Source organism: Oreochromis aureus, linkage group 14 (assembly GCF_013358895.1).
Source record: "Oreochromis aureus strain Israel breed Guangdong linkage group 14, ZZ_aureus, whole genome shotgun sequence".
Lineage (NCBI taxonomy): Eukaryota > Metazoa > Chordata > Actinopteri > Cichliformes > Cichlidae > Oreochromis > Oreochromis aureus.
Window position 1 is genome coordinate 20404243 of NC_052955.1, and position 19078 is coordinate 20423320.

The following is a 19078-nucleotide window of genomic DNA, read 5'->3' on the forward strand; positions in this document are numbered from 1 at the left end:
CCTCTAACCACAGGTTTTATCTGTTTCCTGTCTCTTTTTTGCCACGACCATTCAATATCCTTCTCCTCAGGGAGATGGGGCACCGTCCAGGTCCCACGCTATCCTCTTTCATCTTTTGAGATTTGACCTCAGCGAGAAAAAGAGAAAGACACTGAGCAGGAGAAAAAGAGCGTGTTAGAGGAGAGAGAGACAGTGAAGGATGATACTGGGCGAAGGGAAGAGAGATATTAGCCTTGTATTCCTTGGCGCTTTCAAGTCCACTGGACCTTAAATAACTCAGGGAAGACAGGCTAAGAGAAAGTAAAAGACAGGTGGAGATGTTAAGTGAAGTTTCTGTTCTGAAGTTTCTCAAATTGGAAAGAGGTGTGCTAATAGAAAAAAAGGGGGGGAAAGCGCTCTGATGTAACACTCCATCAGTCAAAAAAAGTCAAACAAACCAAACCAACAGAAGAGGAGATGCTTTGTTAACTGTCTCTCACTCTCTGTGCCTGTTTCTTCTGATCTTATCTGCTCTTTCACGCCTGTGCAGAACTCCCGCTACCAGACGTACCAGCGCATGTGGAACTTCATGCAATCAAAGCAGCCCAGCGTGTTTGTGAAGAGCACAGAGGAGGGGATTGCCCGTGTCCTCAACTCTAACTACGCCTACTTGCTGGAGAGCACGATGAATGAGTACTACCGCCAGAGGAACTGCAACCTGACTCAGATTGGAGGACTGTTGGACACTAAGGGCTATGGTATCGGCATGCCGCTGGGTGAGTGGAGGACAAAGTGTGGAAAATTGGAGGACACTTGAAAGTGACGGATAAGTAAAAGAAGGAGGAACTTGGTCAAGAAGTTGAAACATCTGATACAAGTCGCAGAGAGACAGAAGCCAGTTTGCCGGAGAAATGCGGGGGCAAGGCAGTTAGTGTAAAACGAAGTCAACGGAGGAGAGAGCTGATGGTTTCGCTTAAATGTGCTGTATAATTCATTCCCCTTCTTAGTGAAGCTAAGAAGGGGAATGAAGAGCAGAGGCATTAGTTGGAGGATACACCATAAACGTCACATTGGAGAGTTGAATAAAAAAGTAAAGCCTCAGCAAAGCCAAACCATTAGCTGCTATCATGGGGCAAAATGATGCAAAAAGGGAGAAACTAAGAGAGCTTTAATGCTAGATTTTAATAGAGCAGCTGTTGCCATGCTGTGATGGGAGAAGTGAGGACAAGAGCGAGGGAATTTGAGATATTGTTCCTGTGAAATGTGAAACAGTTTCTGCGCGACGCTCGCTCGCTGCTCCGAGAGTATAAACACGGGGTTTACTTACACTTTGATCTCAGGTTGAGTCAAACACACCTTAAAGTAAACAAGATTAATTTCCATTCCTTTGATGTTTAAAGGATAGATAAGCCGTCTTTTTACTGGATGATGGCGCCGTGACCTGTACAACATTGGAAGATCATTGTAAGCTCTTTAATCTCAGGTCTGAAATCTTCGTTTTGTTGGTTCGGGCAAAGCATGGTGAAGTGACGCGCTATCACATTTGCCACGGCATACCAGAGGAAAAAGAAGAAGAAGAAGAAGTCAAGGAAATGTCGCGCTTTGTTTGCACCGTGTCCCTCGTTTAATTTTCTCTTCCCTTCAGGGTCAGTGTACCGTGACGAGTTCGACCTAGCCATCCTCAAACTGCAAGAGGACAATCGTTTGGAAATCCTGAAGAGGAAATGGTGGGATGGCGGCAAGTGTCCAAAAGAGGAGGACCACCGTGCTAAAGGTCTGTCTCTGCAGTTAAATCCACATCTTGGTTGATGATCAGCTACAGAAAACACTTATAGCTTATCCCGCCCAATCCCGGCATCTCTACAGGTCTAGGAATGGAGAACATCGGTGGCATCTTTGTGGTGCTGGTGTGTGGACTGCTGGTGGCAATCTTCATGGCAGTGCTGGAGTTTGTCTGGATGTTAAGGCACGCGCCAGGAAATGAGGTGAGAGAGGGCTATCTAACCTGCATCTGCTTTGTCTCCCTCTCCCCTCCCTGGCACCTTCCCCCTCGCGGAGCTGCTAGGCTTTTCCACAGTGCACAGCTTTGACAGGAAGTTATGAGCACAAACCAAAGTAATACCTCGTATGTTTTTTGTATTCATAGCAGAGAAGCATCCATTCTTACCGTATATATATCACACAGGATAATCAAACTGTACAGTAAAAAAAAAAAGATCTTGTTTTAGTTATATCATATTTACTGGGTGCTGCAAATCTTTATCTTAGCCTTAATCTAGTGACCTTATTTAAAACACACTTGCCGTTGTCTCCACGATTGTCAAAAACTACATGTCCTTCTCACCATCATCAGTTGAAATATGGACAGTAGAGGCATCGGCTGAACATTGGGGGCGTCAAGATCTCTATCTAAATAAATAAATAAATCTGGGTAAATTCCCAGATTATTGAACATGCAACTATTTTGCTGGTAATACCTAAAATGAGTAAAGAAAATCAACAGCCTATATATGCAAGATAATTCATAATTTTATTGGGGGGGGTATATTGGTTGGGTCTGATTATTGTGGGGGTCATAACCCCCGTAACCCCCCTGGAAATTACGCCCCTGAGTAGAGGATTAGTCATGGCAATCAACTAGAACTTTACGCTAAGAATGGACTTCAAGCAAGGGCGTCAAATTTGTTTTGGAAGCAAAAAGAAAAAGACGATGCTTTCTGGAAATGTCAGGACCAAGAGTCAGTACAGCTTGGTCACACAATGTTGGTTTTTCAAAGTAACAGGGGACAAAACAATGATAAATGACACGTGAAACACTTAAAAGTGCCACGCTATGATTTGAAAGTTGCTGATACAGAAACACAATCACCAGCCGATAATGCAAATATTTAAAACTGCATCAGCACATTAGCTGTCCTCTGAGGCTGAAGACAGACCTGCATTATCACAACCTCTTAAACAGCAACTTTAAAAATATTTTTTTCTAATGATTTCTACTTAGGTAGAAGGAATTTAGATGCATTTTTTACTGGTGAAAGTTGAAAGTGCTTTTGAAAATTATGCTGAAAGTGTGTGGTGTTGTAATCCACTATGAAAATATCATTTCAATGTAGCTTCATCTGGAGAGAGGACTAGCAAGCAACATGAGTGTCCTCGACATCCAGATGTTCTGCTGTTTGGAGGATTTTTTTTTTCACAATAGACAGATGAGTTTAGTGTTAGTGGAAGAGCTCTCCTGTGATATTCATGAGGGAGGACTGCTGTCAACCACAAAAGATGACTTGAAGAATCAGAGAAAAATGTGCATGCAGTGATATCATTACCTCTGATGTGATTTCTTTAACAGATACTTGAATACTATTTGGCACTGTGATTTTAACTCAATAAACATTCAGAAAGTCAAAAACCCACTCATGTGATTTCTTCTTTTGGAGCAGCACAGATTGATGTCTCACTCTAACTTGTGAACCCTGTGTGTGTGTGTGTGTGTGTGTGTTTGTGTGTGTGGGTCTGTATATATATCGTTCATATATGTGCATCTGGATTTACGCCTGTGTGCATCTGTACAGTGTCCATGTGCAGCTTGTGTGGATTGGTGATGAGTTTCTTTTCCGTCTTGTGCTTGAGCTGCGGTGTCATGTCTGTGATTGTGATTATTTGAGTTTATATCCTTCTGTTACACCCAGCGGATCACTCGATCACCAGTCCCAGCGATAAAATGCGTGTGCTACACTTGTGGATGTGAAAAGTAAATTTAACAAGCCCGTGTGTATTATATGTGTCGCTGTTTTCACTGAAGGCCGCTCAGTCTACGCCAGCCATTTCTCTGTCGCCCATGCAATTTACCGATTATGAACATAACCGAGAAATGTATCTGTTGTGTGTCTTTGATGTCACCCCGTCTGTCCTGATCGAGTCTGTCAGTCAGTGAGTTGTCTGGCCTCTCTCTCTTTCTCTCCCTCTCTTATTCCCCTCTGCCCTATCTTTGTTTTCTTCCCGTGTGTGTGCTTGCAGCAGTCAGTGTGTGAGGAGATGCTGCGGGAGCTCCAGGGGATCGTTCTGTGTCGCGACAGCCTGCAGGCGAGGCGCCGCCGGGCGGCGTCGATGCTGCGGCCACGGCCCTTACCTCTGGAGGAACGTCGGGCGCGAGCTGCCGCTGTCAGCCTCAGCAACGGAAAACTGTGCGGGGGCACGGGACTGCCTGAACCCCTTTCCCACAGACTGGCGCAGGAGGCTGCCCTGGTCGCGAGGGGTTGTAGCCACATCCGCATTTGTCCCGAGTGCAGACGCTTCCAAGGACTGAGGATGCGCCCCACAGGGGCCCCAGGGGCCCTCCCGTCTCCCACTCACAGTGAGGAGAGCATAGAGTGGGACAAGACCACAAATAGCAGTGAACCTGAATAACGCCCCACAATTCCAGCAGGACTGCCTTTCCCAGCAGCCACCTCTCTTCTTTCCAGGGATCAAAGATCATGTGGCATTTTAATTCTGCCATCCAGAGTTTATTCTTAAAGGACAGGACAATGCTGTGGACTTTCTTTTACCCCTGAGGCGACCGCCAGCAGTGAGTTTTTGGAATCTCTCCTTGGGCGAACTTTTTCCTTGGTCATAGGAAAAACTGATGAGTCTGTCTCATTGTGGTCTGTCCCTGGTGGCCCTCTGTACCGTGTAAAACAGGACAGACAAAAACAGCTACGGGGCATTTGTACTATGCAGTATTTCCAGTCATTTATCATTGTGCTGTTTCTTTTCTTTCCTTTTTAAATTATTTCTGTCCTCTGTTGGATTATCAGTACTGAATATTGTTATTCTATTGTTAAAAAAAACAAAAACTTTAAACAAGGTCCTTTTTTTATCTGACAATTTACTCTAGGAACGTATATTGCCTCTGAAGAGCTGCAGAGATGGACAGACTAATGCAAGGTCGACCTTCACGTTCTTTTGTTTTGAAAGTGCCAAAAACCACAAGCATCATCTTGTGGCTGAAGAAAGCACCACAGCCTTGAGAAGACGGCAAACTCATGTGAACATAGAAAACAAAAGGACAGACATGCGGACACAAAGACTCCTTTTATAGTAGTGATATTCTATTAAAAAATGTTTTAACTGTTGGGATCTCTGAAAGACAGTGATGCATGTCCAGAGGTGTTGGCCAGTGCTCACTGAATGAGTCATCCTGAAGTGGTTCCAGGGTAGTGAAGTGAACTTAAAGAAAGATTTTCTCTTTTGAATACCTGCTTAAAAACATGATGTCTACGCACACAAACGTACATGCACAGAGACATCCTCTTATATCATCCCTCTTCTGTGCACTGACATTACTTTCTCCTCCATCTGTCCTCCATATCTGACACATTTATTGTCCTTGCAGACCCCTTTATGCTCTCTTGCTTACAAATATATCCATTGTAAGTTATAAGACATCATTATTTTCCTTTTTTTCCAGCTTACATATTCAGTATGTGTATCAAACCCAGCATATATTAGAACCAACCAAAAACAAAGTCCTCGGTAGAGTGAAGGGATTTTTATATCAGCAGTTGGCTTGGCTTGTTTTAAATGTCAGCGCAGTTAAACTTTTATTGAAAGTGATGTTTTACACACTGCTCGGAGGAGACAGCCTGGGTGCACTCTGACATTTTGATACTATAATTTTTGCAAAAAACCCCAAACCAAACTTGGAATACATTAACCAGGCTAAAACGTGGCAGATATTTAATGCAAAGTGATGCAGAAGGAGCTGAAACACACTTATTTTTCCTTTCCCCACTACCAAAGTATTTGGAATGGTTAAAATCAGTTACCTTGATTTGCTTTGCATCAGCCATAACTTGAAGAAGTGAGGTAACAAGAATCAACCACCAGCAACAGGAGTCTTAAACTCTCCTCACTTTCTGCTCGCATTACAGAGACATATGGCTTATTTTCCTGCTGTACCGGCTGGTTTGAAGGTGTTTCTGTACAATAGCCCGACCGTTGCACGGCGAGAATCAACGGTCATCCAGCTGTCTGCTCCGCTTCTTGCTTATCTTTGATGTGCCCATCATTTTAAATCTGCCCATCAGGTTCTGTCAATCACCATCCCTCAAAACCAGGCTGCCAACTCGACACAGCTTGAAGGTACCGCTGCAGCGTCTCTTGTTCTTTTATTAGCCGCGAATGCTTTCTGTCTCCATCCTTTTTCATCTGCAGGTTTTCATGCTTGGAAATTCACGCATATTATCATTTATCATCCTGTAGTGGAACACAACATATTTTGATCACTCTGTCATTTAAATGAACATTTCATATTCACGGCAACAAACTCTGCACATCTTCAAATACAGTACATCTAATCCTCCAGTAAGAAGCTGCTGTGTTATCGACCCACAGAATTGTGTGTATTTACAGTATAATCATCGATATAATCATGGAGGTGCCCGGTAATGTGTGTTTTATTATTGCGGCAGTAAACTCATTTGGTGTTCATTATGTTCATAGAACAAAGAGATGCGCACTTAGGTGTGTGCAGTGATTTAATGGAAACATTTAAACAGACACACACCATGCAGAGTCATTCCCAGGGTCCTCATAATCAGTTAATGTAAACTTTCTATAGTTCCTTATATAATAACAGGTTTAGTCAAATTACCGCAGATGGCAAAGAAAGAAAACCCACAATTCATTGTTTTTTTTTAATGAAAGGCATTTCTATCCATTTGCTGAATGTCCCTAAGAAACTCATGAGAGTTTGAAGGCTCTCGCTGCTCTCAGTGCTAACTTCTTAAACACTCAAAACATTTACAGGGGGTGCTAAATCAAGCGTAGTTGGAATGAGATTGCCAATTACCTTGAAGGCACGAAGAGCAGTAGAGTAAGAATTAAAACAAATCCCACAGAAACACTGGGCAACCTTCTCTGGGAGACCACTGAGAGAGACGGCTCGGTTTGGCTGCTATGTTTTATATGCTTTATTTTTCTTATGTTGACATTTTTATTCCATTATAAATACATTTCTTAAAACAACCTCAATTCTCTGGGATTGCTGGCTTTGTCTCCTTTGTTTTGTTTTGTTTTTTGCTGTGATGTATTTGACCTTCTGGGCTGTTTAGATATGTCATGCTAAATAGCTTCTGAGTGCACTTTCCCTTTTTTTGTTATTTGGGGGTTTGTTTCAGGTGAGGGGGGGTTATTATAGAACGGGGAGAAATATGCAGAGCACGCACCTGCTTTGTTGTGACATATACGCATGCAGAGAAGCATCAGGGACGTATGGGTTTCTGGATGAGTACGCAGAACAACTATTGAGTGAACCAGAAGGATCTGATGCACCCACATCTCGTTTCTCCCCCATAACTGAATTAACGTCTGCTCACTTGTGAATCCTTTGAACAGCTGAGAATTTGTGTGGGTAGGCAGTCTAACAGAGGCTAATGAGTTTAACAGCTCGCTCATGTGCTGTATAAGCGTCCACTCACTCGTAGCCCATCTATCACTGTGATTTTTCAGTGGATATTTCCGTCTCCTCGGGACAGTGATTGAACGCCACACAACACCCTTGGTCTGATTTATACTTGAATTCAGACTGCATCTCCCTCTCCTCTCCTCCTCGAGTGCCTGCCTCACAATCTTCCCATTGCAGCGTTAGAGATGACAAGTTTTCTTTTCAGTTTGTCACCACCCACAGCACGCACACACATGCATAAAAGCGTGACACACTAAACACTCACCGCCACCTGTATGTCACAGCTGTGTCAACTTTATTTTATCGTGCTCGTGCTTTTCCTTTTTGCCCCTGGTGCTCCAGGTTCATAAATTAAGCGCATCTCTACCCACCCTCTGCCTAGCTGCTGTTGGATTTATGGAGCACATGATGAGCATTGAGTGCCTGCAGAGGTGGGTGAACAATCTACTTCACTCCTCGAGCTCACCCAGCTGTAGCACATAGCAATACCAGTTTCCTTGTAGTTGATTGCTGTCGTGCAAGGATTAAGGAATTACAGTGTACCGTGTAGTCACGTGCATTTCGCCACCCTAACAGCTCACATCCACATACACTTGGAAGAATAGCTTGTTCCGTGTTTGTTTTTTGCTTTTTTTTGTTTGAATTTTACTTACTCGTATTTTTTTTAACTTCACATACTCTGTGCCCAAAAACCTGCCTATAAAATTTTGGGATATTGAGATTATTTTAAAAGAAATTTGTCTATACTGTTGCATTTAGTATGACTTTATTGCTTTTTTAAAACGGTAATTATTGAATCTATTCATTTTATTCCTGCTAATATTGCATCCCTCTGTCAAACAGTTTTCCTAACAGACACCAGATTTTCCAGGGCTGGCAGTATTCAGTGTACACATTCACATCATAACAGCTAAATAAAGACAGAAAGGCACTGCTTCACATTTTTTTAGTAAGCGCTTTCCTGCTGATTTTATTATTTGCAATTAAGTGATTGCAATTATTTGCTGAAGGCTTCTTGTTGTTGTGTGCTCAAAGAAAAGGTATTCAGAGTGCAGAAATTCTCTATAAGGTGAGACGCTGTCAGGGCTGTTATACAGCCTTTTGTTCGCTGACAGTTGTTGAACATATTGACCAAAACATCTTGACATTGTTTGTCTTTCAGAGAAATAAAATGGAGCTTCATTTCCTTTGTGTTTGTTCCCTCACTTCTCACTCCTGCCTTGATCGATGCCCCACAGAAGAGGAGGCATTGATCACCTATTTGTGTGCAAGTGGGTGGGTGGGTTAGAGAGAGCGTGCGTTTTGTGGTTTTTTTTTGGTTTTTTTTCCTATGTGATTTCTCTCATGCACTTGGCAACACAGGAAATCACAGCCTTGGCATTTTGTTGTATTGTTACCCACATACTTGACAAAGGCGGTACACAGCCAAGTCAAATTCCAGTGGAAGCGTAGCCGACAGCACTCTTCGTCACATACCCACCAGAAAAATGAAAGTAGAATCCTGTTCTTACAGAAATCCGTCACATGGGTACTTAATAACAAAACCATGCTGGATTTAGATTTTTGCTAATCGCCAGTTACAAAAGTCATTTGTTTTGGCCAGATCGCTGGTCTTTGCTGACCCTGGATGAAGGTTTCAATGACAAAGATAAATATCAGTTCATTTCTGTAATGGCTCCATCATTTGTACAGCATCGTTTGTCTTTGGGCGAATGCTCCGGTGCCAGAGTTCAAATTAGAATCTGTTCATTAATCGTGTTCACGGAGGACAAAAATGGTACGTTTGTTCTCCCTGCTAGAGAATGTATAGAGAAAGGTAAACCCACAGGGAAAAGATACACCTATCAATGGGCTAATGATATATAGTACTAGCAATTACTAGTACTACATATATGTATATATATATCTATATATATATGTGTGTGTGTATATATATATATATGTATATATATATACATATATATGTATGATGAAGTGCATTGCTCTGAATATTGTGTGCTAGACCAGTGTTATGTATTGCTTTATACCACTTTTCACTTTTGACTCAACATATATCATACAGCTTCAGTACTGTGCAAAAGTCTTGAGCGCTCCCTGATTTCTTGGGAAATAGGTGCAGTGATTCATTGAAGCCTGTGCAAACACATATGGTAATACTTTATATAAGACAAAAACAGTTTGTACAATATGACCGCCTTAATTCTTCAACACAGCCTTAATATCTTAGGCAAGCTGTGGGGCCATTTCTTTAAGTAATCTTCAGGAATAGCTGTCCAGGCTTCTTGAGGGGCAAACAAAGCTCTAAATTGGATGTTGGCTGCCTTTTGTTCCTCTGTTAAGATGATCCCACACTGCTTCTGGGGAGGCCAATCCATCACTGATAGTGTTCCAATTTGTGTTTTTCTGTCCAGGTATGCTTTTACTGCATTGGCAGTGCGTTTAGGATCATTCTCGTGCTGAAAAGTGAAGCTACTTCTAATGAGATGCTTTCCAGATGGTATTGAATGGTGATTCAAAATCTGAAAGTACTTCTCTCCCTTCATAAATGACAAGATTCCCAACACCACTGGCTGAAATTCAGCCCCAATCCATGACTCCTGCGTGTTTCACAGATGGCTGTAGACATTCACTGTTGTACCAACAGTTTCAAATTTGGACTCATCTCTCTATAAGACCTGTTGCCTCTGATTTTCATTCCAGCGCTTGTATAATTTGGCATACCTCAGACTCATCTCCCTCTTTCCCTTCTTTAAAAATGACTACTTGACAGCCACCCTTCCACTGAGACCGTTTCTGATGAGGCTTTAGCAAACAACAGATGGATCAACTGAAGGGCCACCACTTCTCCAGTTTTTAAGGACACACTACACATCATGCAGACATATGCAGTGTTTTCAGCTAATAGCTCTTTAGGGATTAACTTATTGGCTAATAAAATACTATTTTATCCCTGTCAAACTTTCTTATCTTTAGCATCTTTTCAGCAGTTCAAAGAAATTGGAACAAATTTTGTGACTAAATGATTCATGGGTCAGTCTTAAGTGGCTTTACAAACAAAACAACAGTCTTCTGAAAATGGTTATTTAAATGGACTGGACTGAAAATGAGTGAAAAAGCAGCTAAAGTCCAAAGAAAAACTCTAAGGACCTTCAGAAAGCCTGGAGAAATATTGCTCAAGACCACTTTTAATAAAAATCTGATTCCTAGGAAGGAAAATGTCAAAAATTTGGGGTTAGCTCAAGACTTTTGCACAGTAATCTATGTAATACAAATATTTTTTTTCTTTTTGATGCTTAAACTGTATTTGACTTACCGGTGCTTGCTAATACATCTTACATCACTGACTGCTGCAGGGCGCATAACATTTCCACTATGGGAAGATAAGGCACAATGTGCCAATCGTTATTTTTCTGCTCCTCCACTAACAGGTGCACTATGCCGTTCTCATTTTAACTACTCGGTGGCTGCAGTCGACCCCATTAAACCCTAAACAAACTGAAACGCATACCCTCTGAGGGCAACAGCTCCTGGTGGTTTGAGGAGGAAATATTGGTTTTCAGATAAAGGCCTCTTGAGTTCCTTCGTTAATTGGCCGTCAGAGCACAGAATTATCTTAATCCCTGAGTAAATGATTCATTACCCCACAGATGAGAGACTAAAAAAATGCACTGGGCCACGAAAAAAGATGCACAAGTGACAGCCTTGAAAATAAAATGTGTTTATCTCGTTCCCTGCAGGGGAAGTCAGGTTTTATTGATGCGGGGCAGCTGAATCATATTTCCTGCATGATTAACTATTTTTCCCCTTGCCTTTCTCGTGTTATTGCTTAGTATTAATCTGCTTGATACTGAGCATTAGTTGTGGTTTTCTTTACATCGTGCATTTGTTTCACGTCTCCCTCGTTGTCTTTTACCATATTTGGCCTCTCAAAGGCTGCCACAGAGAACTCTATCTTCACCGCCATCTCTGCTAGCATGCATACTTGTTGTGAAATCACAATAGTTACAGTTTTTTCACCAACAGTTTTATTCATTTTCACCACTTTATTGTAACCCCCAAATGCTTTTATGCAGCTTTTTTGGATTTTGCGCTCTTCTATATAGACAACAAAATACTTACTGTACTACTAATATTCACATAAAATACAGTACACACTCTGTAATGCTCTAATAGCAACTGATGTCAGTGGCCACCATCTTCCTGACCACAAGCAGTCATTTGCTACATCTAGTGGGCGCTACATGCCACTACATGGTGATCTACTTCCTATTCTGTATTCTGCTGGTAAAATATATATTAACATCCATACAGTTTCAGGTGAGCCATACACAGCACTCTAGATCAAACAGATCAAACAGAGTCAGTGCTGTAGCTACAGCATTAAACAAACATCTCACTGAGCAATAGCAGCTGTTCTTACTGTATATGTCAGGCTCCTGTTTTTTAAAGATCCAGTGCATTTAGGCCAAATTCAGAGAGCGGCTCCTTGTACTTTTGATGAAGGGTTGCGCTTTCGTCTTCCCAACCCTGTCGAGTCACAGACAGCTGGGAACTCAGGCTGTCGAGAGTCTCCTGCAGAAAACATGGGCAGCATTAAAATGCAAGCTAAGATTTTCCCTTCAAGTCACCGACTTGTCTAACCTGATTTCCCTCCCTCCTTAACCACCTTTATCGCTGATGAGTTGCAAGGGTGCACTGAAGGAGGTTTAATTAGATTCTGTGTCATACTCGGGAAGAGAGGAATAATGTTAATTACATATTAAAATCCTATCTCTGCGATCAGAGGCTGAGCCCTCGAACAGGGCTCTAAGCTTGACCACTTACCTTTGAAGATCTGAGCGCTGAAAATTTGCATGCACTGTCTGTAGCCAGCCAGTCGGACTCGGGCGCTAGCGAAAAAGGTCAACAATGACCCCATTCCTCATCCATTACATCTTAATGGAAAACCCTGCTTTGCAACCCTCAAATCTTACTAACAGCATAAAGTGTATGTCATTACTGTGGACATTTAAACTTGAGTGCAATGCAAGAAATAGCAAGAATAGAAAAACTCCCAGGAAGTGTTTGCCCACTTCCTGGGAGTTTTTTTTTTATATATTTGTCTCACTTAAATGTTTCAGGTCATAAAACAAACTTTAATATTAGATGAAGGTAACCCAAACAAAAAGCTGAGTTCAGTTTCACCTACCACACCCAGTTTAAATTACTGACATAGCTGTTGAATCAAGCAACCAGAACCTGTCTGACATCATGCCACGACTGACAGAAACAACTGAGAAACAAAGTGATTGACATCTATCTGTCTGGAAAGGGTCACAAATCCATTATAAGGATTTAGGATTTTATGGAGAAAAACTTTAGCGAGAAAAATTGGAACAGGGTTGTACATTCCCAAGGGTGGCAGGCCTACCAAAAAGAGCAGGTCGATGACTCATCCAGGAGGTCACAGAAGAACCCAGAACAACATCTAAAGAACCGCAGGCCTCACCTGCCTCAGTTAAGGTCAGGATACAGAATTTGTGATTCAACAATAAAAACAGATTGGGCAAAAATGGCATCCATGGGAGAGTTCAAGGAGAAAACCACTGCTGACAAAGGACAAAGGGGCTCGTATCACATTTGCCAATCGACATCTTGATGATCCCCAAGGGCTTTTTTAACATTTTCTGTGGATTGACGAGACAAAAGCTTAACTTTTTGGAGGTTACCTATTACATCTGACATAAAACTAACACAGCATTTCATAAAAAGAACATATCAACAATCAAACGTGGTTGTGTGGTGTGATGGTTTGGGGCAGCTTTGCTGCTTCAGGACCTGAACGACTTGCTGTATTTGATGGAACGATGAATTCTGCTCTCTACCAGAAAATCCTGAAGGGGAATGTCTGGCCATTAGTTCACGCCCTGAATCTTAAACACCTCAGGACAATGATACGTAAACACACCAACAAGTACACAAACGGGATCATAACTTAAAAAACAAAACAAAATAAAGCTTTTGGATTGGCCTACTCAAGATCTGGACTTAAATCCAACAGAGATGCTTTGGCACAACCTTAAACAGGTTTATACTTATAAACCCTCCAATATAGATGAATTAAAACAATTCTGCAAAGAAGAGTGTCTCAAAATCCCTCCAGTTTGCCAGTTATTCCAAACGCTCAATTGCAGTTTTTGCTGCCAAAGGTGGCCTGACCCGTTATTAGCTTCAGGAGGCAATTTCTTTTTTTAACACAGAGCCAAGTAGGTTTGATTTTTTTTTACTCTAATAAATGAAAGCATCATTTGAAAACAGCATTTTGTATATACTCGGGTTATTTTTCTCTAATATTAAAATCTGATTTTCTAAAACATGTAAGTGTCACAAATATGCAAAAAATAAGAAATCAGGAAGAGGGTGAATATTTTTCTACAGCTCTATTTATGGCTTCTTTTTTCAGCAGTTTCTGGGTCGTGTTGATTGCATAATTTCTGGTGTTGTGTGCACTGATCGTTCCGCAAAGCTGCAAAGTTTGTAATGGAGTACTAACTTTTCTGATCTAAGCATCATATTTCAGGCCTGCTTATTGACAAAAAATACTCACTCTGCATCAGAAGTTAGTGAGGGCATTCTCTGCCTGTGCAGCTACCCTTGGAAAACCCCCAAAACTACTCTAATGGTCATGAAAGGACATCTTTATTGATACGTACTAAGGTGTCAAAACTTGTCATTAAGGATACACAGGAAGTCTGCAAATGTCATTTTATGGGGGGAAGATTAAACCACATGTATACTGTACACTCCATCTAGTTTTTTAACATTTCTGACCTAACATTATTAGACATAAACTGCAACAGTTTTCATCAGTGTCATCATAATGTCATAAGAATCATTTTGAAGTCACTGAATTCATATAAAACATCCATGACAGCTCTATTAGCGTTTTCTTAGTTTGTCGTTTTAGACTGAATTATCTGCTCAAAGCAATCATACATTCAGGAGCTTGACTTTCAAGAAATTGGTGTCATCACACCGCTCTTTCAAGAGTCACACATAAGCTGCAGGCCTGACCAACAAGTAGAAGTGCTAGTACCTTCCCATGACTTTGGCGGAACTAACTCTGAGATCAAGTTCTCTGAGGGTTGGTCTAACTGCACCATACAAGACAAAGCTGCCCCACATTGTGCAAAAGGTTACCTCAAATAGGTTTTTGTATACATGTAGGTTTTCAAATGCGTATTGTTGCCACACTGTGTGGTTGAACTGGCTTGTGTTGAAACTCACATGAAGGATCTTCTCATAGTCTGACTCTATGTTGTCCAGCTTTTGTCGAAGGTCTGCTATGATGGCATCCTTCTCCTGCTCCATTTGCTTACGCTCCCTTTTCTCTTTACTCAGTTCCTCCTGGGATAGGGCTATACAAATACAGAGAGGCGAGACACCCTTTTAGTAAATTCTTATATGGCTTCATTTGTTTGATTATACTTTAAATATAGATAGACCATACCAAGGTCTTCCTTCAGCTGGCTGACTTCCTGTTCCAGTTTCTTCACCTTATTGGTCAGTTTGGTCTGCATGGTTTTGTACTGGCGACTGAGGTCTAGAATGACATTTGCGTCAGCTATTTCAGAGTTCACTGCTGATTCACTTTGAAAAGCTAATACAGCAATCAGCTTAAGCGCCCGGCTAATTAGATTTTTTGTTCCTCAAAAATTAGCCTAACCTCGGCAAACACGCCCCTTGTCCTCACTCCCAAAGGGATCCGCACTTTGCTCAGGTTATTAAAAGACAGACTAATTTTGGATTCGTGCCCCGTCTGTACCCACCCCAGTAGATGTCCCTGTGGTCTTGTCTCTCGTGCTGCAGCTTCTGTTCCATGTCTCTCGCGCGTCTCCTCAGGTCAGCTCTCTCCGACTGGACCCTTCTCAGAGCCTCACACTGTAAGGCTGCAGGAAGTCACATAAACACATGCAGGCATTGAACGCACAAACCAGAGGGAGCTTTGTTTGTTTTTTGTTTGGTTGTTTTCATAAGCAAAAATGGAAATGGCTCTCTTATCAAAACTTGTATTAATGCAAACTAAATTATCTAGTAAACATGCCCAAATATGCAGTCAAGTTTTAACATGTGGGCTTTCATTTCCACTTGTATTGCTTTTAAAAAATGTTCAAATAGCACAATATACATATGTTTTTTTCCACTATTTTCTATCTTTTTATGCGGTAAAAGACTGATCTCTTAATAACTCACTTAAAATCTATATACAACCCAATAACATGGGACATCAGGGATTTAAAAGGGAACAGACATGACAAGGAATGGAGTCATATTCAGTTTGACCCTTTATGTAAAAATCATACAGTCTGTTTTTATTATTTATAAAAGAATAAAACCTGCAGGCTCACCTATGTGATCCTGCAGAATGGCTATATCCAGAATACTGTGCCTACGCTTTTCTTCCACGTCATTTTGACCTGTAACAACACAGAAATATGTGTATGAAATAAAAGATCTGCAGTCACAAAAGAAAAAAAGAATCTCGATTACATTTTTCTGGATTTTTCTCTGCGGCCTTTTTTGTCTTCTTCTTCGGAGCCATACTTGCTTGCTGCAAGGCTGCCTGTTCAACCCACAGACACACAGAGGGCCTACGCTTACTGTATGGTGGTGAGACTCTGTTGCTGTGCACTGGTTGCTGAGTGAGCAGCCATAAAACAAAGTGCCCGGTTTAATTGATAGTTGAGTGACTTTTACAACGGCCAGTCACACACATGACTGGGGAACGCGCACAGCGCCAGCTGCCTTCAGTATATGTGAAAGCGTCTTTTGTTGCTAGGGGTGACCGAGGCCCGAGCTGGGAGAACTCAGAGATGCACTCAGCAGCATCTCTCGGAGATTTTATGAATGCTGTACAGGCAGACGCGCGTGCTCGGTTTCGGTCATGTATATCGAGAACGCGCTTTAAAAAGAAGGCGGAGAGTTTAGGGTTTGGGCAGCTGGGAGAGAAAGGAGGGGGTGGGGGTTAACGGAAGGGGACGTACAGGAAAGGATAGGGCCGCACATACACGTCACGGGGGGAAACAGAAAATGCTGGGCAATGTTTAAATCCCATAATTATTTATTCACCCTAGTTCCCGTCTATGACCGTGAGGCTTTCGCAGCTTTAAGTTCAACTTCCTCTCCTCGGTCGTCGGTGAGCGCTTTGTGTCGTCAGCCTCGCAGCCCGCAAAGGAGTGCTGACAGTGTCACAGAGCCTCTGAACTTCCCCTGAAGACACGGCACAACCGAAAAGAGCTGCTGCTGACAAAAGAGAGGAACGACATCGCGGCTTGGACAGAGGCGAGGACACGCACGAGTCCAGCGAAGAAACGGTTGCCATTGTCCTCCAGCTGAGGGCGAGGGGAGCCAGGTCTGGTGCTCCGTTAATTAGCCTGCGTGGGTCCCTGCAGAGAGAGAGGGAGACGCTGAGCAACGCAGCCTGCTAGCTGCAGCACAGAGGGGAACTTGTGCAGGGTGTGAGTGACCGTTGGGCTTGTTTTATCCACAGTCTGGACATTTATCTACCAAATAATCATGTTATGTTTACTGATGGGAGCCTTTATCCAATAGTCATCTCTTCCTCCCTCATTTTACCCCCGTCGGACCCTGGCTCGGATTCGCCGCTCGGGCGCTGTCCTCACAGGGGGTACGGGATCACCATCGCCCGGTCCAACCAACTCCAGGCGGCGGTTCGGTCCCCCTGACCCCCTGCCCTGCCTCACCTCGCCTGTCTGCCGCTCTGGCCGAGCCCGAACATGGCTGGGAACCTGAAGAAAGGCGGGGGGATCATCGGAATGATGAAGGATGCCTTCCAGCCACACCATCACCACCTCCACTCCCATCACCAGCCCGGGGCCGTGGACAAAAAGACGGTGGAGAAATGCTGGAAACTAATGGACAAGGTTTGTCAACGTTAAGCCCTTAACGTTTGCTTACGCGTCGGATGCCTAGGGCGACTGCTAGCTAACCGTAGCTAACTTGCGATAAGCTAGCTAATCTTCGCCTGCTGAAGGTCTGTTGTTGCTAAGTTAGCTAACAGGCTGGTACAGGACATGGTTAGCTAACTTTAGCTCATAGCTAACCTGAACTCTTGTTTTGTTCGTCATGCGGCACGCCACTTTCGTAGCAGTTTAATATTAACTGGCATACAAAGGCTTAGTTTATTACTTGGCAGGGTTGTTAACACTTTCGGGTAACTACCCTTTAGTTGTGAAACCGCGGTGCATAGCGTTACATTGTTTGACCACGGCTAAATATTTTAAGGTATATCACAATCTTTAGCTCTAACAAGGAAGTTGGTATTCTTTAAATATGCCACATAAGGGCTGAATCTAACGACTTTGTGGCAGGAAATTGAAAATACAAGGTCTCACAGCACTGCAACAGTGTCTCCTGTAGCTCGTTTATGAAAATCTATAGTCAGCTGTCTGTCAACCCTTGGAAATTGTAAGAAATTGTTTAGAGAAGAAGAAAAGTACGCATTTTACGTGTCCAGCTATGCTCTTTAACAGGGGAGAGTCATCTCACAGCTTTACTTCTCGGAAAAAAAGCCTGCAACAGTTTGACCCCCAGTTTCCTGTGAGATTCACACACGGCTTTTTTGTTTCTCAACTTCCAACGCGACGGCTTAGTTATAAACTATGATGCCTTTGCAAAACTGCTAACACATTTAAGTGTATTTTGCTTAGTCGGGCCTCAAATAGCACAGACAAGAACACAAGTGGCACTGAAACGTTGATCTTTATTATCACCTTGTTTTCTGTGAATGTTCAACGCTCCTGTAGAAAGCTTGTCTCATGCAGACCAAACAAGAAAGGAGAGGCTGCTGATCTGATCTGCCACACATTAAACTACCTGCCACCTATCAGTTTGGCTCTTGCAGTTTACAGAAGGGATTATTTTGCCATGTTAATATGGCTTTATAGAAACTCATTGACTGGAAGAAAAACAGCCAGATAAAGTAATATCTTACCTTAACAAAAAAACAAACAAACAAACAAAAAAAGCTATACCACAGGTGCCAAAAGTGATTTTACTCCATGGGACTGCGTAAAATAGCAGCAGAAATATTTTTAGCGTTATCTAAAGTGAACCCACAAACCAACGGATACCACTGACCATACCTGCAGAATTATAATGCAGTTTCTCCTTGAAAACACCTCCCACATAGAACGAAGTTAAATTTTGATCAAAACCAAGAGGCTGATTTCCCTGTTACTTGCTGTACCTGTTCATCAAGATCTATATCTGTTACAGTGGCTGATGTTTATCTGTTGTCACATCAATTTTGTGCTGACTGAATGCTCAGTGATAGCGGGATGAAGAGCTCAAATCACTTTATTTTTTTATAATGAAGATATGGAGGGGGGTTTTTTTTCTGGAGGAGAAGGAAAAATAATTATCATTTATTTATAGGCAAGTTGTTAATCAGGCAGTGGTTTTACAGTTGGGGCATGCATTTATACTGTCAATGCATAACGTCAGTATTCTTAATTTAGCTAAAGTGTGTTACCGCCCGGCTCGGCTAGGGATGTAAAGAGATGACACCATAGACTGCCCCGGTCAATATTAAAGGTTTATTTTAAAACAAGTTTAACATCAGATCCTGTTTCTGTCTCCGTTGTTGCACCGCCA

The 19078-nt window shown here is 42.3% G+C and overlaps 3 protein-coding genes across 4 annotated transcripts in view; 2 read left to right on the plus strand and 1 right to left on the minus strand.

Annotated features, from left to right (window-relative positions):
• grik4 (glutamate receptor, ionotropic, kainate 4) overlaps positions 1-6213 on the plus strand; it is a 320489-nt gene extending 314276 nt beyond the window's left edge. The window contains exons 19-22 of the mRNA XM_039622276.1: positions 530-755; positions 1625-1753; positions 1846-1964; positions 3994-6213. Coding sequence (XP_039478210.1) covers positions 530-755; positions 1625-1753; positions 1846-1964; positions 3994-4383 — 864 coding nt within the window. The 3' untranslated portion in view covers positions 4384-6213. The remainder of the gene's footprint in view (positions 1-529; positions 756-1624; positions 1754-1845; positions 1965-3993) is intronic.
• Positions 6214-11252: 5039 nt separating this feature from the next.
• On the minus strand, positions 11253-17999 carry ccdc153 (coiled-coil domain containing 153). 2 transcript variants are annotated; one of them, XM_039622278.1, is made up of 6 exons: positions 17923-17999; positions 15811-15879; positions 15232-15351; positions 14913-15005; positions 14690-14820; positions 11253-11995 (listed from the first exon to the last, which is right to left on the minus strand). In XM_039622278.1, the coding sequence occupies exons 1-6, from the start codon at positions 17924-17926 to the stop codon at positions 11867-11869; spliced, it is 546 nt and encodes a 181-aa protein (XP_039478212.1). In that variant the 5' UTR covers positions 17927-17999; the 3' UTR covers positions 11253-11866. The 2 variants fall into 2 exon arrangements, with proteins under 2 accessions (XP_039478212.1, XP_031605777.1); XM_031749917.2 differs by lacking the exon at positions 17923-17999 and adding an exon at positions 15953-16083 and having other exon boundaries at positions 11255-11995.
• The window catches only part of cbl (Cbl proto-oncogene, E3 ubiquitin protein ligase), a 34878-nt gene continuing 32969 nt past the window's right edge, over positions 17170-19078 (plus strand). The window contains exon 1 of the mRNA XM_031749900.2: positions 17170-17346. Coding sequence (XP_031605760.1) covers positions 17200-17346 — 147 coding nt within the window. The 5' untranslated portion in view covers positions 17170-17199. The remainder of the gene's footprint in view (positions 17347-19078) is intronic.

Excerpts from the sequence above, each read along its gene's own strand:
- ccdc153 (XM_031749917.2), bottom strand. The coding sequence starts at position 16,004 with ATGGCTCCGAAGAAGAAGACAAAAAAGGCCGCAGAGAAAAATCCAGAA. Across the intron at positions 15,880-15,952 it reads AGAGAAAAATCCAGAAAAAT|GTCAAAATGACGTGGAAGAA; the intron begins GTAATCGAGATT and ends GTGTTGTTACAG. Across the intron at positions 15,006-15,231 it reads CCACAGGGACATCTACTGGG|ACCTCAGTCGCCAGTACAAA; the intron begins GTGGGTACAGAC and ends ATGTCATTCTAG.